General features: G+C 34.9%; 1 protein-coding gene across 3 annotated transcripts in view; it reads left to right on the top strand.

Annotated features, from left to right (window-relative positions):
* The window catches only part of Magu (SPARC related modular calcium binding-like protein magu), a 64,258-nt gene that overhangs the window by 28,903 nt on the left and 8,487 nt on the right, over window positions 1-26,868 (top strand). For 2 of the 3 annotated variants that reach the window (XM_083033036.1, XM_083033038.1), the window contains 2 exons: window positions 10,071-10,442; window positions 18,620-18,844. In XM_083033036.1, the coding sequence (XP_082889162.1) occupies window positions 10,071-10,442; window positions 18,620-18,844 (597 nt within the window). The remainder of the gene's footprint in view (window positions 1-10,070; window positions 10,443-18,619; window positions 18,845-26,868) is intronic. The other variant, XM_083033037.1, reaches the window with a different exon arrangement.

Genomic DNA, 26,868 nt, shown 5'->3' with positions numbered 1-26,868 from the left:
TGTGGTACTGGCCAATCTTTAACAGCTGTTATTTTTTCTGGATCTGTGGTAATGCCCTTTTTGGAAACTACATGTCCAAGATATTTGACATTTCTTTGCAAAAGTAAACATTTTTTCGGATTAATTTTAAGATTTGCTTTTTGTAATCGTAAAAATACTTCCTCAAGGTTTTTAAACATTTCAATAAAATCTTTTCCAAAAATAATAATATCGTCTAAATAAACTAAACATTTTTTCGAAATAATTCCATGTAAAACTTTTTCCATTAATCTTTCAAATGTCGCGGGGGCATTACACAATCCAGAAGGCAGTACTGTGAATTGCCAAAGTCCCTTACCGATAGAAAAGGCTGTTTTTTCTTTGTCGGAAGGACGCACTTTCAATTGCCAATAACCACTCTTCAAATCAAGCGTAGAAAACCAAGAGTTACCTGATAGCTGGTCTAATATGTCGTCGATTCGAGGGAGGGGATAGGAATCTTTTACCGTGATAGCGTTAAGTCTCCGGTAATCTATACAGAATCTGAGGGTTCCATCTTTCTTTTTAACCATAACGGCTGGCGAAACCCAAGGACTTTGAGATTCTTCGATGATTCCTTCGGTTCTCATTTCCTCCATTATTTTATCGACTTCATCTCTCATCTGTAAAGGAATCCTACGGGGTGCCTGTTTTATGGGGAGAGAGTCTTTCACATTTATGATATGTTCGATAACATTGCAATTCCCGGCAACAATATCGCAGGAGAATAGATCTTGAAATTTATTTAAAAAGTTGATAAAAGTTTCTTTCTGAGTTTCTTGTAAATGAATTGAGCTCTTTTCAAAAAGTTCATTTAAAATAGACGGGATTTTCTTCGAAAAATTTGTTATTCTTGAACATTGAAAATTTTCTAACTCTTCATTTTTAAATGTGAATTCGTTAAAAGCTTTATTGAAAACATTATCTAAATTAATCATTTTAAGGAAGTCGATTCCGAGAATACATTGATCACTAATTTCAGCGACAAATAAAGAAGTTTCAATTGAATAATTCCCGATTTCAATCTTTACTTTTACTAAAAATTCAATTAAAATTTTCTCTCCAGTTGGATACTTTAAATAGATGTTTTTGACTGAAATCTTTTCAAGATTATCTCCTACTAATCTACTATTCAATAAAGAGACGTCAGAGCCCGTATCAATTTTAAAAAGACAACCTTTTCCATTCAATTTACCGAAATACGAAAAATAATCTTTCTTTTGAATCCTTCTAACACTACATTCAACAAAATCAGAAATCGGGGTGTTATTTGAGAAAGTCGAACTTTCCCCGAAAAGTTCAACTAATTCTAGTTTCCCTTTGCGTCAGGGCACTGAAACCGCAAATGTCCGGTCTTTCCGCAAGACCAGCATTCTTTATCTTTGGAGGAAAAATTGTTCGCTTGCGCTTTCCCTTTCGAGTCTTTAAAATATTCCTTCTTTTTCTCGGAATTAGTTCGCGCGTCGCTCCTCTCTCCCTTTTGAAAATTTTGTTTTCCAAAATTCTTATTAAATCTCCCATTATCTCCATTATTCCCGAAATCTTTCTTATTTCCATTATTTCCGAAATCTCTCTTTCTTTCAAAATTTTCATCTCGAATAATTTTTATGGCTTTTCCCCTTTCAATTGCTAAATTCAGAGAAGTTATCCCTTCCAATTGGAGGGTTCTTCTTACAAAATTGTCTGATAACGCGGAAACGAATTGCGCGCATGCAATTTTATCGCGGACTGTGAAAGGACATTCGGGGTAAGCTAATCGCGAAAGTCTCTCTAGTTCAGCCCCAAATGAAGCAAAATCTTCCCCGTATTTTTGCTTTCTGTTTGAAAAAAGAGAATAATAGTTTTGTGTTGAACTCCCATCCCCGAAAAGCAATTCTAATTTCGACTTTAACTCCGCGAAAGTCAATTCTTCAAAATTTTCTACGTTTTCTAAAACAGTACGCGCTCTTCCTCTAAGGTTCGCGGCAAGAGAGATGGTTTTTGTCTTGTCGTCCCAATTGTTCGCGATCGCGATCAAAAGAAATTGGGAGAGGAACTCCCGCAGCGGAACCTTCCCGTCGTAAGTATCGGGTTTCAATTTTAAGCCCGTTTTTGCACGAAAGTCGCCGGTCATATCACTCGCGTTCGTCGCGGCACTCGCGTTTGTCGCGGCTCTCGCGGTACTCGCGCAAGCCCCCAAATAATTTTGCGTGTCCCCGCAAGCTCTATTACTAGAAGGACTTAGCTGGTTTTGCTGTGAAGAAATTCTTTGTTCGAGTTGACGCAGCTGTTCGTCCTTCTCTCGAAGAAGAGTCTCGAAGTGAGCTTGTTGTCGGTCTCGCTCGTCGCGCATCTCTCGAAGTACGGCTTGTAGAGCATCCGTCTCGGTGTCTTTCACAGCCGCTCGAGATCGTGTCGCTTTTGGAGAATTCTGCGCTGCCATTTTGTCGTTGGGATTCTTCGGAGCATCCCGGACGAGCCCCCAAAATGTTACGTCCCCCGGACGCCTCTTGCGATATCTCAAGAGATATCTCACTCGCACAAGCACTCTCACTCGCGCGCGAAATAAATCAAGACACGGTTATGCACAGAATGTTATTTAATGAAGTGACGACCCTTTGAGATACAGAAGAAGAAATACAATCAATCCGGAAAAATAGTCTGAGATCTCGTAACACGTCAAATCGGTTTGACAGCTAGACCAAGACCCAAGATGGAGCCGGAAAACAAACGAAAGTCCCAGGTTGTTTATCAACAACCACCCTTGACGACGATCTCCGAGTAACGTAAACGGATCTGCATCCTCATCCTCGGGATCATTACGTTACGTAATGATCCCGAGGATGAGGATGCAGATCCGAGGGGGCGCAACAATATATATATATATATATATGACTGACAAGTTTATTTTGATTTTTTTCGATTATATTGATGTGTAAGGACATCTGCTCCAATATTTATAACGTGAAAGAACTTATGAATAATGTATGGCATGTTCAGTGTGTTACCCAAGAAACTCGAATTCAAATCTATCGATATCAATTTTTTTAATAATATATTGGAATATACAAAAATTAGTAAAAAAATATATTTTTAAAAGAAGATTAACTTAAAAATTTTTTAATATTGACAATATTTCAATCATTTTACAACTACATGCACATTGTATAGAAATGCAAAATAATTAAAATAAATAAATCCAGTAATAAATCAATTGCAACTACACATGTACGCTCACACACACACACACACACACACACACACACACACACACACACACACACACAGCTGCTATATAGATTTATTACTGGATTAATTTATTTACAGAATTATTTTGCATTTATATACAATGTCCCAAGTAGCGAGAGAGAGAGAGAGAAAGTAAAAAAATAAGTCCCTTTTAATTCATTAAAAAAACGTTTATTTTCACGTTAATGTAATATACGTATAAATATTAATTTAACGTTAACTTAATTTCATTAATAAAATATGAATAAAATACTAATAAAATAAATATGTATTTATTTCATTAATATTTTATTAATATTTTATTAATATTTTATTAATGAAATATTAAATATTTATTAAATTTTAAATAAAAATAATGAATGTGTTTTTAATTAATAAAAAGGAACTTCTCATTATTTTAACACTTTTAAAATATCTTTGAAAATGAGTTTTAAACATTTTTTATACATTCTTGTGCTACTTGGGATATGTGTAGTTGTAAAATGATATTTTCAATATTTAAAAATTTTTAAGTTTGTCGCCTTTACAAAATATATTTTTTATAATTTTTGTATATGCCAATGTATTATAAAAAAATTGATATTGATAAATTTGAACTCAAGTTTTCTGGGTGACAGGCTAAAAATTATTCTTTCATTGAGCCATCATACGTTACTCCTAAAAGTTCTTACACGTTATAAGTATTTATTTATTTATGGAGTAGAGATTATACAATAACATTAATAATGTAAAAGAAATAAAGATTCAACATATTCGCCAATCTATAATTGCTACAGGATAATGAAACAAGACTCTCCTATTATCTCTCTATCACGCTGACGATACATAAAAAATATCGATGAAAAGTATAAGTGAAAAAGCAATAAATTGCCAAGCCTAATAATAAGCGCCCGTGTCTTACATGCTGTGTATTAGTTCACGCTACGAATTATTATTTTATTATTATATATCATTGTACAATTTGGAAACATATATATAAATTTTTGATATTATTTGTATATATATATGCACATATATGCATAAGCATATATAAAATTAACAACGGGTGCTTATTAGTCTTGCTACGTTACTGCCTTCTGCTACAGAAGGCCAGAAAGCATTTTCAGGCCGTATCTCGCGTGTAGCATGTCACGTGATTAGCACGGTAGAGGAACAAGGATAACGTGATTATCGATCCTTGTCTCTCTATCGTGCGTCCGCGTGAGCAATGCAATGGTGTGTGTACGTGTACAGACATACACCACTACATAAAGTCTGGGAATTAGTTTCTCAGCGTTGGCAACACTGAAACCGGAGTTTCGCGTTGTCACCGCGCGAGGTCTCCAACATCAATTCGGAGTTTGCCTGGGTCTCCTGCCGACCCTTAGGGTGCTGTGACAGCACTGCTGTCTCATGGCAGTCGGAATTTCGGAAAACGGAATCTCGGAAAAGTACTAGAGTGGGGATCAATCCGATTTTTCGATAGCCTCGCTCCCCATGGAGTGATTTTTACGGAAAACGGAATGCTATTCTAACCTCAAATCGTCTTTCAATTTAGAAAATTTCTTTATTATCTTTTGTTATAATAAACAATACATGCAAATTTCACTATTTTATATATTCTTCTATTGCACTAATTATTTTTTTTGTCGGAAAATTATCAAAATAAATTTTCAATTTTTACTAATTGCGGAAATATTAGTCCATGGGGAACCCAACCATAAAAAATCCGGATCGACAAGCACGCAACTTTTAATCTTGACAATACAGTAACTATTTATGCGATAAAATATTTTGATTGAATATTTCATTGAATATTCATATATTAATAAATACTTACCGAACAATTATTTATTAACAATAAAATTCTTCTTATATGTATAGAGATAAAAATTCAATCCCGACCAAATAATTCTGATTGGATGATCCTTATTCTAGTACTTTTCCGAGATTCCGTTTTCCGAAATTCCGATTGCCATGGGACAGCACCCTTAACCAGGGAAGTGAAACTAGGAAGCTTCGTCTCCTTAGTGACCCCGGCGCTGGGAGTAACGTGCTTGTCCACGTGATCAAAACTAACCTACTTTATTCTTTTTTCTCGATTTACTTGATACGCTTGTCACTTGAACTTATCTTAGGGTACTTTCCGATTCACGCATGATGCGCATGAAGTGACAGAAAATCTATAATTTATGTCACGCATATTATACATTTTCTGTCACTTCATGCGCATCATGCATGAATCGGAAAGTACCCTTAGAATTTATTTTTTATTAATATAATTATATATGTATATTGAAATATATTAATTGAAAACACAACTTGTATAAAATTGTATAAATATATTTTAACATATCATATATTTTATACATGTAATGCATAAACAAATAAATATCATCTGTTTTATACATATACAAGTAACAGAATATAAATATTTCTTTCAGTTTACATAATATTTAGCAGACTTTTTCTTTTCTGCACTAATTTTCTTCGGAATTTCATTGATTCTCTTATAATTTTGCATCATGCGTGTTTGAAAGTAATTTTGAATAATTAAAGGAATCACATCGTCTTTGTGAAGAGTACAAGAAAAAGAAAATAAACTTAAATGTCTCATATACTTCCAAAAAATCTGTTAAAAAAGAATTTTTTGAAAAAAGAACTTTTTCCAGGGTTGTGCTAAGCTAAATATACCCTGACGTGCAACCTAACACACTGCACACATTGGCATCGTTTTATAAATAAAATATTAATATTATTTTATTCTCAAATACGCGAACAAAAAAAATACTGAAAAATACTCAACAATGAAAATAAAAGTTATATATATTGTGATCACGTGGGCAAGCACGTAACATCCTGCGCCACCTGGTGTCTGGAGTCATTAAGGGCCATTCCACAATAGGTTGCAAATGCTCTCGTTGCCAATTGATAATTGCGGATTGACCAATCCGCAATTATCAACTGGCAACGAGAGCATTTGCAACCTATTGTGGAATGGCCCTAAGGGTACCAAGTATTCTGAGGAAAACAATGAGAGTATCACTTCCCTGATCTTAACAATATATTAAAGCCTATGGCACACGGTGCGTGTTTTCGTGTTAAATCGCATACGAACGACCATGCGAGCTAACATGCTAGCTAACATGCTAGCTATGAAGCTAGAACTTTTGTACACTGCGTGCTGTCATGCGTGTTAGCATGCTAGTTTTCAAAGATAGAACCGGTGCTATTTTTGCTGCGTGATTTGTGAAATAAATCAAATATCATGGCATGTCAATTAGCAATGCACGATAATAAGTCGTTACATATACATATATTATTATTATTATTATATATACACACAATATTATTATTATACCGGGTGTCCCATTTTTAAAAATATGCTCAAATATATTGTGTTGAACGGAAAGTTTGTGCCGTTTTTTTGGTCAAAATGAAAGATGATTTTTTTTTATTTACATGTAACTTTATTCATTAACGTATTCGCCGTTTTTCTCGATAATCTTTAGCCATCTTTTGGGTAGCTTCATGATTCCATACATGTAGAACTTTTCAGTTTTCTGGGCGAAAAACTGTTCTAAGTTATTTTTGCAGGCTTCCAAGGAAGTGAAGTTCTTGCCGTTAAGAAAATTTTGCAGGGACCGGAATAAATGATAATCGGAGGGTGCAAGATCCGGTGAATACGGCGGGTGGGGTAGAACATCCCAGCCAAACTGTATCAATTTCTGCCGTGTGACCAAAGAGACATGCGGTCTTGCGTGGTCATGGTGGAAGACGACACCTTTACGATTAGCCAATTCCGGACGCTTCTGGTCGATTGCTGCTTTCAGTCGGTCCAATTGCGAGCAGTACACATCCGAATTAATCGTTCGATTTGCTGGCAAGAGCTCGTAATACAGGATTCCTTTCCAATCCCACCAGATGCAAAGCATTACCTTCTTCGAGTGACGTTCGGCTTTTGAAGTCGATAATGGTTGAACACCTCGTCTGCCCCACGATTTCTTTCGCACCATATTGTTGTAAACAATCCATTTTTCATCGCCGGTGACGATTTGTTTCAAATATGGATCATTTTCGTTTCGTTTGTACAGTAAATCGCATACGGAAATTCGTTCCATCAGATTTTTTTCTGACAATTTATGCGGTATCCACATATCGAGACGACTTATGTATCTAAGAGTGTGTAAATGTTTTACAACGGCTGTTTGCGATATTTTAAGAATTTCCGCAATCACTCGAGTATAACGTGGGTTATTTTCGATTAATGTTTGATTTGATCGTCATCAACCTCGAACGGCCGTCCTGACGTGGTGCATCAACGAGATCAAAATTTCCAGAACAGAACCTGGCAAACCATTTTCTGCACGTTCGTTCTTTTATTGCATCTTTTCCGTACACGGCACAAATCTTTCTTTCAACATGCTTTGCGTTTTTGCCTTTTTTACAGTAAAAAAGCATAATATGCCGAAAGTGCACTTTATTATTGTCCATTTTTTAATTTTGATGCCAAAGACACAAAACACAATTAATCTTAATAAGGTTGTTTTTAAATGAACGTTAGAATGCAAACTGTTAAACAATAATAGGTTAAGTCAATTGGAATGAAGTTAATCGCATTTATTTACACCCAACTTTATCTCTTAGTAAAAAACGGCACGAATTTTCCGTTCAACCCAATATCAAAAATGGCGTGTTTTAGAAAAAATGTTTCAAATAAAAGTTGTTTGGCTTTGAGGGGGACATAAGATAGTGGCAACAATTTGACCTTGAATAGTCGTTTGAAGGTCACGTGAAGATCACCTTCAATTTCTTAAATGTAAACCCCTATTTTTTATTGTAGATTCTTGTATCTGACGTCGAAACCTTTTCAAAACACTATATATAAGTTGAATTTCGTTTAGAATTTCCTGAGTTATGAGGCATCAAAGTTTGAGAACCGCCGGCATTAGCATTACCCGATGTGCTTCGGTGGCGCACGTGGAGTGGCCGGTCGGCCTATCCCCACTCTACTGACCTTCAAACGACTATTCAAGGTCAAATTGTTGCCACTATCTTATGTCCCCCTCAAAGCCAAACAACTTTTATTTGGAACATTTTTTTCTAAAACACGCCGTTTTTTATATATTTGAGCATATTTTTTTAAATGGTATCACCCGGTATATATTTCGAATAATAATTTAATAATCGTATGAAGCGAAAACTAACAACACTGCCATCTTAACAGCACGCAACGCAGCCCACAGAGTAGCGCGTAACGAATCTATCAGCAAAACTAGCAAGAAAACACGCAAGATGTGCCGTAAGCTTAATACATTAGCTTACTAAATTGCTTGAATCTTTTTTTAAATATTGCACTATTATTAAAATTAATTCAACTAAAAAATATTAAATAATAATAAATAAGAATAAATTTAACAAAGAATTAAAATAACTAAAATTATCTATTAAGTCCTCACAAGGAATACTCACGAAGTGACAAAAGCCTTTTGGGGAAATGTATATATACTAATTTGATTGACTTTTATTTATTTGAGATTATGATTATGCATGTGCCAGATTTGTTGGCCGACTGCACAGTTTTCACGTGCATTTATCAGCACCATCATTTGTTTGATCACTTTTCTTAATTTTTATAAAGATTCTTTATTATTGTAGGAAAATTGTTTGTAAAAAAAACAAAAAGGCAAGTCCTTAAAAGTAACGTTTTTAAATTTAAGAAAAGTATCACGGAACATGTCCGTTTGCAACCATCATGTGTCCATTTCCTACTGTGTCCGTTTCTTATTGTGTCCGTTTCTTATTGTGTCTGATTGGGCCAGCCGTTTCTTGTGTTTGATTGGCAATATGATTTCGATTCTAACCACCATGTGTCCGATTGAGCCTGTGCTGTATCCGATTCATTCAACTTGCTGTGTCCGATTTAATCTGTGCGCAACTAGGATTCACTCATTACTTTACACGCACAGATATTTATACTAAACCTAGATCGCTAACTTCGGGCTTTGACGTATGAAAAGCTGTGTCCGGTTTTGGCTATGACACCTTACAACAATGGCCGTCGCCATGGTATCGCCGAATATCACATATGCATTAACACAAACACAGACTGTCAATTTTTTTTTAGTATAGACATCTGTGTTTACACGTCTCATTATAGGTATCTTCAAAGTTTGAGTGTTTTCGGCATGAAATTATACATGTCTGTGCATGAAATTACACGTTGAATGAAGTCTCAGCTAACTCTTCTCCTTTGCTTCCTAATCTATCAACTGGAGAGCGACACATCTTGAAGCCTGGGAAGCTATATCTTTAAATTCGCCACTGCTCGGATGGCGTGACAGATCTCAGTATAAATTTTTACATTAACAACAATTTTTTATTTATTATTTTTTTACCCGTTTAATTGCGTTACAAATTAATGTATGTAATTTATATTTATAATTAGTTTTTAACTACGCTGATGGCACAAAAAAATTACCAAACGTACGTTATTTATACTTATGATGCATATTTTAGATCAGAGCTGTCCACGTTTTGCACTTTTCGGCCGATTTCCGAGGCTCACCGCCTAGCGGCCCCCACTTACGCTCGAGACCTTAGCAACGCGTGGTAACTACGGTTATCGGGCCACGCGTTGCTAAGGTCTCGAGCGTAAGTGGGGGCCGCTAGGCGGTGAGCCTCGGAAATCGGCCGAAAAGTGCAAAACGTGGACAGCTCTGTTTTAGATTTACAATAAAGAAATACACTTTTTTGACAATTATTCTGAATATTCATCCTTTCTTCCTGTCTCTTTTCCAGAATAATTGATGATTTAACGAATAATGTTACTGATTTATATTCAGAAACACCGGCATGCTTCTCAGCAAGACTGACAGCTCGACTGGGCGCACGGCCTATTTGTCAACACGATGGAACATATGCACCGATTCAATGTCACATAGAGACTGGATATTGTTGGTGTGTAACGCCACAAGGTCGGCCGTTACCTGATACATCAGTAAGACACCAAAAACCAAAATGTTTGAGATCCGATTTCAAATCTGTTGCTTCTACTAGGAGTGGTCAAACACGGCATTCGCTAAGAAAACAGCGCAGGCAATTTATAAGCAACAGACATCGTAATACTTGCGATCGAACAGAAAAGTCCACATTCAACGAGAATCTTATCGAAAATTTCAAAATTGAATATAGACGGATCAATATATCTGTTGACGGTAAGTAATACGAAATTGTTCTCAAAAAGTACCGAAAATATCTGAAATATATTTAAAAAGTTATTTCTTTGATCTGCAATATGTGTAGTAATATATGTAGAAACGATAAAAAACAAAAATATAATAAAAATTACCGACAACAGGATCATTATTATATCTAGTTGCTTTTTTATTAAAGAAGATAAGAGAATATTTTCATATTCTTTAAAAAAGTAGTAAAAACAAAATTAGCATAGGGTAGGTAGTCCAACAATGAACCATTGGTACACTATGAATCATTGCGATATTTCGTAAATGTAACTTTGCCAGATTGTGCTGTTGTCATGCAACGACTCACATTTGAACCCCTTCTCGACTCTCCAAACGATTGGCAAATCGCGTGAAGAACGGCTATGTGAGGCCACATTTTGTGAATTTTGGATAACAAACTAAATTTTTTTTGTAAATTTTACGCATTTTTCATATTTTTGTTGTAATATCTATCATTTTTTTCATTATTCTATAGTTTTGTACGTATATTTGACTTTATAATTTTGTAAGCAATTTTTACCTATTCTATTATTTTATCATATTATTTTAGAGATTATCGTATAAAAGGTTATATAGTCTACAATGAACCATTTTGATATGGTAAACAATGAACCATGGTTTTCATTATTAACAACAGTTTATTTATTTTTTTTGTAACTGACTAGTTGCTACAATAAATAATAATCAAAAAAATATGAGAAAAAGTCTGATTAAAAATAATAAGAATATTAAAAATTGTTGTCATTTGATTTTGTTTTTATTTCGCGCTAAAAGATAATCCACACTACATATCATATAGTATTGCCAACCTAACTCTCTCACGTAACCTACTCTTATATATATCCTTCTTCTTGTCTCTGTCAATAAAGTACACACTCATTATAATACCGTATGAAGCGTTTCTTTGTTCTTTTCATTAAATTACTACTAACCTAACTACAGGTTATGGGCCCAGAACGTCTGGAAAAGTTACTCTGGACAGATAAAAGTTTTTCTCTTTTTTTTCGGGCGAAAACTTGAAAGTAAAGTGTCGATTTTGTGTAAAAAAGTGTTTTTGAGGTTAACCGCGTGTTGTAAAGACACAATGGCTAACGAGGACACAAACACAAGCACATTTGGAATAAAGAAGCTTCGTGGTATATCCAACTTTCAAGATTGGAAGTTCCAGGTAAAAACCCTGTTGGAACACAAAAATCTGTGGTCGGCAATTGTATGATTAAACGAACTTACCTCTAAGTGAAGTTCTATCATAATTGTATGAAGCGCCTCTTCCGAAGAGATCAAAATGTAGTATCCTCTACTCTATACCGATTGCCACAATTTTTAAAGTAAAAATCTTTTGTTTTCCTCCATCTTGGTTGGCGTGATCTTCATTCGAATTCAAAGTGTAATTGCCGTAAAAATTTTACGGGGATTTTCAAACTTATTTATTGAAAATTAAGGAATATTGCTACTGGGAGGGATTGATCTCTTCGGAAGAGGCGCTTCATACAATTATGATGGAACTTCACTTAGAGGTAAGTTCGTTTAATCATACAATTGTATTTCGCGCCTCTTCCTCGAGATCAAAATGTAGCTGTTCAAAGTTTTTTACGGCAATAAAATCACGCACAAAAAATTTTTTATCAGCAAACAAACTACATATTTTAATTGTTATAAAACATATAACATATAAACTAAATATAACATATAATATTGTTAATGAAAATAACATTATTAATCACAAATAACTCTTTTTTTTTTTTTTTTTTTTTTTAAGAATATCGGGAATTTAATTACTATCAAAGTCAGTTGAACCGACTTGATAGGGTTATGTACGTTGACAGTTGTCAAAAATACGGTTGAACCGTACAAGGATTTTGATACCAATGTCAGTTGGACCGACATGGTAAGGTTATATGTTAGCCTTGTCAAAATCGGTTGGACCGACTTGACCGCTACTAAATACATAATAACTGACAACATTATAGTCAACGTAATAACAAACAATAGCAGCATTTAATTGAATCAAATGTGCGTAATAAAAAACTTACCGCGACAAATTGATCGATTTTCCTTATAACGATCAATTCTTTCCTTTAATCTCTTAATTTTATTTTTTAACTCAATCTCCTTGTCTTCATTAACAATTGAATATTTTTTCTTTTTATTCGACATTATTCTATCCAAAATTTTGTTAATAAATTTTTTATTCGTGTGACGTGTTCGGCACAAAGAAGAAGAATGAAGATCATGCCAACCAAGATGGAGGAAAACAAAAGATTTTTACTTTAAAAATTGTGGCAATCGGTATAGAGTAAAGAGTACTACATTTTGATCTCGAGGAAGAGGCGCGAAATACAATTGAACCCGGCGTGAACCAAGATGGATCACTTGTTGCTGTGGACGCTGAAAAAGACAGAATAGCACGAACTATTTGTCTCTTGGTTAATCCAACGTGTTTCTCAAAGGTACGGTATGCAACGTCAGCAAAAATTGCATGGGAAGGCCTGGCTCGATCATATGAAGACCGAGGATGGGGCCGGCGAATAAATCTGCAACGTTCTCTATGGGAATGTAGGCTGGAAAATTTTAATACCATGGATGAATACATATCAAAGGTAATGTCTCTAGCTCATCAATTAGAAAGCATTGACGCGAGAATCTCCGATGATTGGCTTATCTCGATTTTACTGCAAGGTCTGACTCAGGATTACAGACCGATGATAATGACCATTGATAATTCAGGAACTAGGTTGACAAGTGAGGAAGTAATTAGTAAATTGCTTCAAGAAGCCAGTCGAGGACATAATTCTGAAGAAAATAAAGTTTCAGGAGAAGCAGCTTTTCTGTCAAAGTCAAAGAAGGGTGTTCGCAGTACTAGAGAAGGTTCTGGACGAATGGCAAAGAACCAACAAACTGACAAGAAGTTTACGTTCCAATGTTTTAATTGCCACAAGAACGGGCATAAAGCGTCTGAATGCGCAGAAAAAAAAGGAAAGAACAGCAGAATTCAGGAAGCAAGAAGAAAGAAGAAGCGAAGGCATTCTTATCAGCTTTATCCGTAAATGTTTTTCCTGGCAAATGGTACGTTGATAGCTGTGACAGCAAGCATATGACGCCAGACAGGGCCGGCGCAAGGGTGGGGCGAGCGGGGCGGTCGCCCAGGGTGCCGTTCTTTGGGGGGGAGGCGCCATAACGTCGGCAAACGCGATCGAGAAAGCTAGAATGGGGAGGGGGGGCGACTTTTTGGTCCCTTGCCCCGGGCGCCATAATTCCTCAGTCCGGCCCTGACGCCAGATAAAAATAGAATGGTAAATTTCTCTACAAAGGGCACTGGTCAAAAAATAAAAACAGCTAATGATGGAGTCATAGAATATGCTGGCAGCGGGTTGATTCCTTTATAATTAACTAATAGCACGGTGACTCAGATAGAGAATGCACTGTACGTGCCAAGACTATCTGCAAATTTACTTTCTGTTAGCAGCGTTGTACAGAAAGATTTCTGCGTACTGTTTTTAGCGAAAAGAGGATGTGAGTTTTTCCACGAGAAGAACTGCAGTGTTAAAGGTACTTTGACAGCAAAAGCAAAAAATGTTGGAGGAATCTATCAACTAGAAACAGAAGACAATGAGGAGACGTCCCAGGAAGCTTACTTCTCTACTGAATCTGCACCGAAGGAAAAGGAAGAGGTGAAAGAAGATGGAACGACAGATCATATCTAAAGTCATCCTGAATCACGAGATCTTTGGCACAAAAGACTAGGACACCTAAATAGACAAGGTATGCATATTATAAAAATGCTAGCTACAGGTGTGAATTTTTCAGATCAAAAAAGGAGTGAGCAGTGTGTTTCATGCCTCACTGGAAAAATGTGCCGAACGCCTTTTAAAGGAAAAGGAACAAGAGCCACAACATTGCTCGAATTAATCCATTCTGATCTCTGCGAACCTATGGAAACGACAGCGTTTGAAGGATATAGATACTTTCTTACGCTAATAAACGACTATTCAAGAAAAATATTCATTTATTTCCTGAAGAATAAGTCTGAAGTTGCGGTTACTTTTGAAATTTTTAAGGCGATGGTAGAAAATGAAACTGGAAAAATGATTAAAAGTCTACGTTCAGACAACGGAGGCGAATATTGCAGTACGAGTTTTGAAGAATTTTTGAAGAAGAATGGAATAAAGCATCAGAAGACTGTGCCTTACACGCCGCAACAGAATGGAACTGCAGAACGGGCGAATCGCTTTATCGTCGAGAAAGCAAGATCTTTATTAAATGAAGCTGGTTTAGATAAACGCTTCTGGGCTGAAGCAGTTAATACAGCAGTTTATTTGCTGAATAGGTCGCCGACGAGAGCACTTTACAAGGCAGTTCCAGAGGAAATGTGGGCCGGAAACAAGATAGATTTGAGACATCTTAAAGTTTTTGGATGTTCCGCTTACGTCCACATTCCAAAAGAAAAGCGTCAAAAATTAGATCCGAAGTGTCGCAGGATGATTTTTGTCGGCTACTGTACCGAAACGAAAGATTATCGTCTGATGGATTTAAATGGAAATCTATGTCGAGGAAGAGATGTTGTTTTCATCGAAAACAGTTTTCCTGCCAGCTCAAAGAGAGAAATTTCGAAAAACGAGATGCAACGCGAGATCGAAGAGGTACAAATCCCACTTGACGGAACTACAATTCAAGATAATAATGGACACAATCAAGAGAACGACAACGAAGATAACACAATAGAGGTCGATTCGGAAGAAGAAAGTGACACCACGTCAGCGTCATACGAATCTACAAGGTCAGCTGATACAAATTTGTCTCTAAACGAGCCTAGAGAAAATGAGTTCCAGGATGAAGTCGCAACGGGTGGAGAGTTGAATCCTCAAGAACGGTATCCGATTCGAGAGAGGAAAGCAAGAAAATTTCCGGATCATATATTATACAGTGCCATATGTTACGAGGAACCTAAGTCTATATCTGAAGTATTGTCAAGCGAAGATAAGGATAAGTGGGTGCAAGCTATGCACGTCGAACTTACGTCCTTAAAAGAAAACAATGTGTGGACATTGACGGACTTACCCCCTGGAAAGAAGTTAATTCAAAATAAGTGGGTGTTCAAAGTAAAAAGAGACAGCGACGGAAATGTAACAAGATACAAAGCGCGGCTTGTGGCGAAAGGTTTTACCCAAAGATATGGGATCGATTATTGTGAAACTTCTCGCCAGTGGTAAGAAGTTCGACTTTAAGAATCCTGTTTTCGATGGCAGTAGAATTTGATTGGGAAATAGATCATTGGGACGTGACATCCTGTACGGAAACTTGAAAGAAGAGGTGTATATGCATCAACCCGAAGGAATGCCGGCAATAGGAAAAGAAGATAAGGTATGTAAGCTGAATAAGTCCCTATATGGCTTAAAGCAGTCATCACGAGCCTGGTACCAGAAGCTTGATGCAGAACTGAAATTACTTGGCTTCAAACAATCTGATCATGAACCTTGTATTTATATTAAGTTAAAAAATGGACGTACATTGATCGTAGCAGTATTTGTGGACGACATCTTTCTTTTTGGTAATGACTGCCGGAAAAAGAAGAAACTCAAGACTAATCTGACGAATAAATTCAAGATCAAGGATCTAGGAAATGCTCGACATGTCCTAGGAATACGAGTGAGGACAGAAAAGGATGCAATTCGTCTGATCAAAGCAACTACATTTTCTATGTATTAGAAAAATTTGGGATGACAGATTGTAAGCCTGTGACAACCCCGCTGGAGGCAGGGTCAAAACTGCAGAAAGGAAAATGCGATGTTGAATTTCCGTATCAGTCGTTGATCGGCTGTTTAATGTATATTGCAATAAACACAAGACCAGATATTGCACATGCCGTGAGTTTTTTGTCCCAGTTTAATTCATGTTACGGCGAAGAACACGTAAAGAGTGCAAAACGGATACTACGCTATCTGAAAGGTACCATTGATGAATGTCTGTTTTTCAAGAAGCCTGACAAAGAAGAACCTAACCCCATGATCAACGGATACATGGACGCCGATTGGGGAAACGATGTATCAGACCGACGATCATATACCGGCTATGCGTTCAAATTGGGTAAAAATCTAATCTCATGGGGAAAGCAGGAAGCAACAGTGTGTTGCTGTCTCAAGCACTGAGGCCGAGTACATTGGACTGACGAGTGGTGCAAAAGAGGGCATTTATTTACGCAGCTTGATTAACGAGTTGTATGGCATATCAGTACATGTTGTCTTACATAATGACAATCAGTCAGCTCAAAAGTTAGCGAGTAACAATATGTTTCATCCAATAACGAAACATATCGATGTAAGGCATCACTACATCAGAGAGGTTGTGGAGATGGGTGCAATCAATTTGGAGTATTTATCTACGGACAAAATGGTGGCTGATATACTGACCAAGCCACTTCACGGACCAAAGACAAAGTCACTAAGAAAAGAACTGTGTTTATTTCAAAAGGAATCTAGTATTTAGATGAACGTTTCTAATATTATGTTTATTTTATTTTTTGGTTGCATCAGTGTTAAAGTTTTTTAGTCTTGTTTTAATTTATGTTACTTTTTTCCTTGTATGCGCATGGATTAAGGCAGGGTGTTGTCATTTGATTTTATTTCGCGCTAAAAGATAATCCACACTACATATCATACAGTACTGCCAACCTAACTCTCTCACGTAACCTACTCTTATATATATCCTTCTTCTTGTCTCTGTCAATAAAGTACACACTCATTATAATACCGTATGAAGCGTATCTTTGTTCTTTTCATTAAATTACTACTAACCTAACTACAAAAATTTAATTGTAAGCTTTAAATAATAAAAACAACATAATTAAGTTAACTTTAAATTCATACTATCCTAATCTTATTATTTATCATATCTTATAATTATCTCTTCCCTAAATAAACATTTTAAAACATAATAAAACTAAAATAACTCTAAGAATTCACAGTATAACATATGTGGTCCATTGTTTACACATCCCCTGTACACAATGAACCATTTTACATTTTTTAAAATAAATTGAAATTGTGGTTAAACTTAAAAAATAACTTATGAGTTATCTTCTATATTATGTAGCCAACTAAATTCATAAACTGTATGCAAAAACACAGATCTCCAACTCAATAATTGAGAAAGATATAGATCAGAAATTTAAATAGGCACGACCTTCAAAATATGCTAGTTTTTAAGCTACAAGCTCATAAATGTAATATTTTTGCTCATTTTTAGACAAAAAATAGAAAACTGTGGGCTCATAGCTTAAAAACTAGCATATTTTGAAGGTCGTGCCTAGAGAACCTCAAGGAGAGAGAAGCGACAACTGGTCACGTGACCAGCTATTCGTGATTGGCTGGCATAATATGTACTATTTGGACATTGCGACGCCAATGCAGTATACGCAGTGCACACCGAAAAATGTCAAATGTGTGACGTACTGTGAGGTTATACTGCATTGGCGTCGCAATGTCCAAATAGTACATATTATGCCAGCCAATCACGAATAGCTGGTCACGTGACCAGTTGTCGCTTCTCTCTCCTTGAGGTTCTCTAGTCGTGCCCATTTGAACTTTCGATCAGCATCACACAAAGTACATTATTTCATATTTTTGGTTGATTTTAACGACGGTTTCTTTTTTCACATTAGTGCGTAGTCCATAAAAAAGTTGTCGCCGTTAAAATCGTCCAAAACTGTGGAAAAGTGTATTTTGTGCCGATCAAAAGTTCAAATTCGCACGACCTTCAAAATATGCTAGTTTTTAAGCTACGAGCCCACAGCTTTCTATTTTTTGTCTAAAATTGAGCAAAAATATTACATTTATGGGCTCGTAGCTTAAAAACTAGCATATTTTGAAGGTCGTGCCTATTTGAATTTCTGATCGGCATCACACAAATAAGTACACTTTTCCATAGTTTTGATCGATTTTAACGGCGGCCACTTTTTTCATATAATTAGTGCATGGTCTTTTACATGGTTCATTGTTGTGTTGTACTATACCTACCCATAATTTTTTAAAACTATTTTTACGAAGTCTGTCAAAAAAGTAATGAAATTAAATCTGCAGCGCACAATACATGGCAGTGACAACACATATTAAAGACTGTTAAGATATATAGTTTTATTTCTCTATTAATAGGCGAGAAAAATATCGAACGAGTGCTGTCATGGAAATTTGGAATGCTGGACAAAGACGGGAACGGTTATTTAGATGCGGCAGAGTATAAGGAACTTAGAAGGCTCGCTAAAAAGGCGGTGAGACCAAAAAAATGCGCACGAACATTCGCTCGCACGTGCGACCTAAATCGAGATTTAAAGTTATCCAGACAGGAATGGGGTGCTTGTCTCGCAAATGACTTCACTCGTAAGTTAAATACATATCGCATATCTTTTTTTCATTCGGATAAACTGACACTATACTCCGTTCAACGAAAGAACGGATCGGACGAAAATTCGTCCGTTTCGGGCAGGTTTTCGCCTATGGTCGCCCTCTTCACTGCTTATTTAACTTGTCAGTGCCTGCAATAAATGGCACCAGGCTCCCGAAACATTCGACCGCCATTCTCCCTATTTTGCCCGTCTATGCACAGACTTCTATATAACACTAGACTGCTAACATCTGTACAAAATGGCACGAAAAAGTGATGCAAGGTGCAAATAGTGGTGGGGATGGCAGCCATATTTTGTGTGGACAAATTGTATTAGGTGTTCAAATTATTAAACAAAATATACGTACATATGTCAATAAACGTATGATAGCCTCAAAATATGTTGTGTAAATAAGTTGTGTAAATAATAACATTTTGGACACCCTATGAATATGCTCACACAAAATATGGCGTCGCATGCACACCTGTGCATCATGTCCGTCTATATTAAAGTCCTAGATAATCAGAGAAGCGACATTGAGTACGTTTACACGTCACCCTTAATCGGGTTTAATAACATCCGTAGTTCTAAAATTGGCCAATTACAGCCATTCCTCTGAAGAATGTAACGGCTGTGATTGGCCAGTCTCAGAACTACGGATGTTATTAAACCCGAATAAGGGTGACGTGTAACATACTCATTGAGTACATTTACACGGCACCCTTAATCGGGTTTAATAACATCCATAGTTGTAAAACTGGCCAATCACAGCCATTTCCCTGAAGAATGGAACGGCTGTGATTGGCCAGTCTTATAACTACGGATGTTATTAAACCCGATTAAGGGTGCCGTGTAAATGTACTCATAAAGAGAATCCGCCTGATTGGCTAGTTAAATCACGTGATTTAGCGCCATTTTGTTTCTTACTGTAATAAAATAAGTAAAGGCCATTGCACGTACAAAAATTTTAGTCGTAATCGTAAAGCCGTAAGCAAATCGTCCAATCATAGAGAAGAATTATCATAACGTAATCAGAATGCTTGACTGTGATTGGACGATTTGCTTACGGCTTTACGATTACGACTAAAATTTTTGTACGTGCAATGGCCTTAAGGTTAATATGGTTAAAGGCTATCGCACACGAATTTCCGTAACCGTAAGCATAAGCTCGAGAACCAATCAAAAACTAGCTTAGTACTCTGCGTTGATACCACTGCTTAAAAATAACCATAATCTTAAAACGTAACATGAATTTCAGTCGGTTGAAATTTTTACGTACGAAGAATTGTATACATATATATGAGTATTGCTACTAAAAGATTATGGCACATCTCTATTCTTCTATTCGATTTATGTTCATTGCATGATAGGTGTATACATATATATCTGATTTATGTATAATTTGATATTAATAATTTTAAAGAATATTAATATGTAATATATATAAATATATACACATATTTTAGACATAAAATAATTCTTACGTTACGTCAGAGAGAAGCCTGAGAGAGGCCATGCCGGCGATTTTCGTGGGACGCTTTACTAGGCCGTACAGTAGCGCCGTGCATCCACTTTTAGGAATTGGAACTACGTATCCACATCCACTTTTCGATACACTGATCGATTATTTGCTTCATGTCCGTGCTAAATACATCCACTTTCATTTCTAGAAGTAAAATCTAAAATCATTTTTTACGCATGTGTGTCCACACATCTTATATCCATAATTATAGATAAGAAATACATTTCGCGTATAATAAATAAATTTAAAAAAAGATATTATATATACTATTTATATGCGATATTTTACATATACATATATGTATACACTACGTACGCGCACGATGAATATGATATATATGTGCGCATATATACAATTAAAATAGTAAAAGTAAAATTATATAATTATATAATTAAAATGAAAATTATATATTAAAATAGTAAAAGTAAAATTATAATTTTATAATATATTTATTTACTGAATTTTTGCAATTAAAAGACATCAAACACGACTTAAATCGGATAATTTTTGATTATTCATATATATTTATTAATTAAAAATTATCCGATTCATGCGTCATCGTGTGTTTGATGTCGTTCTAATAACTGTAAAAATTTCATTAATCTATTATACATTTACTTTCAAAAGGTAAAATAAAAAATAAAGGTTTAAGTCTTATATATTTCATAAGACATTTAAATTCGTATTATATATTTGTTATTATATATATATATATATATATATATATATGTATATATAGATTTTAATTATATTAAAGGTCTCCGGATGTCGAAGCGAGGACGAGAACGAGATCATGTCGTCAGTTTCGCAGTCTTTTACGCGAGGTTTTCTCATTTATAGTTATAGTATTTCACGAATACATATGTATATGTATATGTCCATCTTACTATAGAAAATAACATTTTTATAATTCGCATTTTGTCTGCTGAAAATAATTTTAATGGATTAAAGATTAAATCATCCGATTTATGTCGTGTTTGGTGTCATTTTAATCGCTAAAATTTCATTAATCCATTAAAATTATTTCCAAATCGATAAAATACAAATTAAAAGTTTTAATTTTTATGTATAAAATGTTTATATTCGCGTGAATTATCGTAGATAGGAAGGTTTCCGATGTCGTAGCGGAAGGTTCCCGATGTCGTCGAAGCGAGAGCGAGAACGAATAAAGAGCGAACGAGATGACGTATCATCAAAGAGTTCCGAAGTCTCCTCGCGAGGCTTCCTTTATCTAATCTTTCATATATCATATGTCATGTTACTATAGAAAATAAAATTTTGATAATTCGCAATATATCGAATTGAAAATAATTTTAACGGATTAATGAGACTTTTGCGATTAAAATGACACCAAACACGACATAAATCGGATGATTTAATCTTTAATCCATTAAAATTATTTTCAGCAGACAAAATGCGAATTATAAAAATGTTATTTTCTATAGTAAGATGACATATACATATACATATGTATTCGTGAAATACTATAAATGAAGAAAGCCTCGCGTAAAAGACTGCGAAACTGACGACATGATCTCGTTCTCGTCCTCGTTTCGACATCCGGAGACCTTTAATATAATTAATCTATATATATATATATATATATATATATATATATATATAATAACAAATATATAATTACGAATTTAAATGTCTTATGAAATATATAAGGACTTAAACCTTTATTTTTTATTTTACCTTTTTGAAAGTAAATGTATAATAGATTAATGAAATTTTTACAGTTATTAGAACGACATCAAACATACGATGACGCATGAATCGGATAATTTTTAATTAATAAATATATATGAATAATCAAAAATTATCCGATTTAAGTCGTGTTTGATGTCTTTTAATTGCAAAAATTCAGTAAATAAATATATTATAAAATTATAATTTTACTTTTACTATTTTAATTATATAATTTTCATTTTAATTATATAATTATATAATTTTACTTCTACTATTTTAATTGTATATATGCGCACATATATATAATATTCATCCGTGCGCGTACGTAGTGTATACATATATGTATATGTAAAATATCGCATATAAAATATATATATATATATCTTTTTTTAAATTTATTTATATACGCGAAATGTATTTCTTATCTATAATTTATGGATATAAGATGTGTAGACACACATGCGTAAAAAATGATTTTAGATTTTACTTCTAGAAATGAAAGTGGATGTATTTAGCACGGACATGAACCAAATAATCGATGGTATCGAAAAGTGGATGTGGATACGTAGTTCCAATTCCTAAAAGTGGATGCACGGCGTTACTGTACGGCCTAGTAAAAGCGTACGATGGCCTTAAGGCCTTTGCACACACTTTCCGTAACCGTAAACTTAAAGCCCGTATCCGACTATGCAATTTTTCGTGCAACTTATTGCAGCAACTTAATTGCCGCAACTTACTAGTTGCAGGTTGCAGCAATTATTTGAATGTAATCACACTACGAGCAACTAAAATAAGGTAAACTGGACTATTGTCAACTACAGAATAAAATATTAAAATTATGTTGGTACAACATATAAAATATTATTGTCTCTTTTTAAAGCAAATATGTACATAACAAAGACTTACGTTCTTAGAATTTATCTATTTTCAGTTTGTAAAAAATTAGTTGCATGCAATTAGTTGCTAGAATTAGAACTGGATCTAAATCTTGTGCAATCACTGCAACCAAATTGCTTCTCAAAATTGCATAGTGTGATACAGAAAAAACTGCTGCAACTTATCGCAGCAATTAAATTGCTGCAACTAATTGCATAGTCGGATATGGGCTTAACTGTAATGTAAGGATTCAACCAATCACGTTGCTTGATTTGGTTGTACGTCACGCAAATCAAGCAACGTGATTGGTCGAATCCTTACGTTACGGTTATGTTGACGGTTACGGAAGGTGTATAGAATGGCTCTTAGTAAGTTATACGAATAATAAGATATTATATCTATTTTCTCTATTTTTATATAAAACTATAATATAGGCAAGCAGTTATTAATTATAGTGTACTTTTACATAAATATTTATGAAATGTAAATCAAATCCTACTTATTGAAATATAATATTAATATACTTATTGAAATATATAATATTAATATATATATATATGTATACTATTAATAACATTATAATATTAATATATTGGAATATTAAACTTCACTGTTTTATATGACACTCTTTTTTCTTACATTTTTCCTTTTATCTTTATAGTTTCTCCAATTTACACGTCATTTTGCGTTAACCTGCTGACGTCTAATTCACGTCTTGTCATATATATAGTACTATATATATGCGTCTTATACTACGTCACATATGGAAGAAACAAAAGTGGCTTTTCGATATATCGCAACTATCAATCTCAATGTCGCTTCTCTGTTTATCTAGGACTCTAGCCCAGACAGCACAGAATATCCAATGGACGTCCAGTTTTGGTTTTTATTTAGTCCAAATGTCCATGGATATAATATGAATGTTTTAAGAATATCCATTATTAGACGTTCAAAGTATATTATATTTAGACGTTTTAAAAACATTCATTTTACGTACAGCACAGAACATTTCATTTACATTGCAGCAATATTATAATCTTACAAGTTGCAACGTAATATTGGAGAGACATTATAAGAACATGTAACTGTAATATTTTAAACGAAATATTACTGTAACATTCCAAAAATATTATAAAAACAGTATTCATTAATCATTAGTTCTTTTATTTACCGCTATGTGACGCACGAGGCGCTATCTTTCCCGTATTTAAGATTTGTTATGAGAATTATATATAAAGCTTGCAAATATTGAATATTAAGATTATATATTACGCGAATATCTAAGTATTACGGATAAACAAAATGAACTTACACAGTTTCAACAATTTTTTTTCTTGTTTATTTTGGATGTTTGCAAGATTTCTGCAATTTTTTGATACTGTATGTGTACTAAAATAGGTATATTCAGTACTCTAAACCAGAGCTGTCCACGTTTTGCACTTTTCGGCCGATTTCCGAGGCTCACCGCCTAGCGGCCCCCACTTACGCTCGAGACCTTAGCAACGCGTGGCCCGATAACCGTAGTTGCTAAGGTCTCGAGCGTAAGTGGGGGCCGCTAGGCGGTGAGCCTCGGAAATCGGCCGAAAAGTGCAAAACGTGGACAGCTCTGCTCTAAACATATAAATTTACATATATACCTACACCTATCTACTATAAAATATACATTCAATGTTCGAAGCAGGTCCAATTTTAGTTCGCTTAATCCTTAAAATGGACATGTTTCGATTGTCCAGAAAAGTAATACTGGACATTTCTAAAATGTCCTAAAGATGTCGAAGGCTCTAATATGGATGTTATAAATACGTACAAAACGTCCAATATGTACATTTTTAATACGTTTTTAAAACGTCACTGTGCTGTCTGGGAGCCTATATCTGTTAGCAGTCTAGTGTTATATAGAAGTCTGTGGCGCAGCCGATGCACATTCTCTCGTTGAACGGAGTATATATATGCATATATGGCACTACGTAGAGATGAGAATAGCGAATGATAGGGTACTTTCCGATTCACGCATGATGCGCATAAAGTGACAGAAAATCTATAATATGCGTGACATGAATTATAGATTTTCTGTCACTTCATGCGCATCATGCATAAATCGCAAAGTACCCATGGACGTAGACTCCTCTAAAAAAAATTATAATATTCGTAGAAGTCTTGATTTCTTATTATGTTGTCTTTCTCGATTTAATGCTAAAATAAAAAATAATATTTAAGAATTTTTAAGGTTCTCGATATTAAATATATATTTGAAAATAAACTGGCTATAAGAGCTGTACGCGGATGTTGGTGTGTCAGTTATAGCGAAAATTTTTCACTCTATAGTGAATTCACTGAGAGACCATACATCGGCTCGGACGAAAACTCATCCGTTTCGCGCAGATCTCCGCCCATGAAACGGGCTCCGAGCGTATAGTAACGCGCCAAGTAGTTCTCCCCACTTTGCCCGCCTATGCGCAGACCGCTATTATACAGGGTCCGTTCCGTTTCACGCATCATGCACATAAACTGCATAGACAACTGGGACTCGATTCTTGAATCACTCGCAAGAGAAACGTATACGCAAATTCGGCTCTTACAGAAAAGTTGCAAGTTGATTGGCTATCGCATGGCTTTTAGCCAATCAACTTGCAACTTTTCTGTAAGAGCCGAATTTGCGCATACGTTTCTCTTGCGAATGAATTCAAGAATCGAGCCCCTGTTCCGTTTCAGTTAAGGTTATCGCACACAAAATGCATAGAACATAGACATAACATAGCATAAGCATAAGAAAGATATGCAACTTACACAAATGTTCATAGACATAATGTAAAAGCACCTTAACCGTGAAATATTTGAATTTGACATATGTCAAATTTGTCAACATGGACACGTACGATTATATTTAAATTAATGTCGTCCGTAGAGATGTCAATGATGCAAAGAAAATGAAAAGAAAACGAATAAATATGATATTTGATTGGCTGTACATAGACAATATGCATATACATAGGTGTCATATGCATAGAAATTTCGTTCTTATGGATTTTTTCATTTCTATGCATATGTTTATGCTTATGTTTATGTTATATTATGTAAAGCAATATGGCGACTTTATGTTCGATGTTCATTGGTTCAGACAGTCTTATGTTATGCATATGCATCTATGTCAATTTGTGTGCGATGGCCTTTAATGTGCGCATTGATGGCGCAAAGAATTCCCTAAAATCTCCCCATCACTAACGCATCAAACGCGCATCAGCTACTACAGAGGCTCAATTCTGTACACGCGTATCGACACATAACGTGTCGTTGCGCATATACTTTACATGTCAAAATATATGCGCAACGTTATGTGTCGATACGCGTATACAGAATTGAGCCTCAGCTTGGACTTGAAGCAGTTAATGCGCGCATGTGCAGATACGTATTTGCTCATTTATTTTTTATATACATGAAGTTATTTTCAAAAGAAACGCATCAAAAGTTGTTCCGTTTCCAAGAGCACATAGGTACATTAACAAAACGGAACAATATTAATGCGCGCAGCGCATTGGCTGCAATGTAAGCGCTCAATGCGTGAAACGGAACGGACCCACAGTCTTTCAGTGAATTCACTATAGAACTGGATAATTGTGCACAAGGCACGAATTTTGTTTGGTACGACGCCAAGACTTATTTTGGAATTATGTCTCAATTCAAGATTTTTAATTTTTATGTTCCCCTCTGACCTCCTTATGTATAATACTATACATAATCCACAGATTAATTATTTCTACTTATTAACTTGAATTATTTCTATTTGTTAACTTGATTTATTTTTAATAATTTTATTTTATTATTTATTTGCATATTAATATTAGGCTCTGCGCACAATAGAGAAAATATTAGGAATAAATATTAAATATTAGGAATAGAAATTATTTTAAAATAATAAAATCGAAAAAACT

The sequence above is a fragment of the Prenolepis imparis genome, unplaced genomic scaffold, assembly GCF_030444845.1.
Source record: "Prenolepis imparis isolate NDT839.2.m4 unplaced genomic scaffold, iyPreImpa1.0 SCAF_3, whole genome shotgun sequence".
Classification (NCBI taxonomy): Eukaryota; Metazoa; Arthropoda; class Insecta; order Hymenoptera; family Formicidae; genus Prenolepis; species Prenolepis imparis.
The sequence above is the reverse complement of the archived record's forward strand: the minus strand, read 5'-3'. Positions and strand labels throughout refer to the sequence as shown.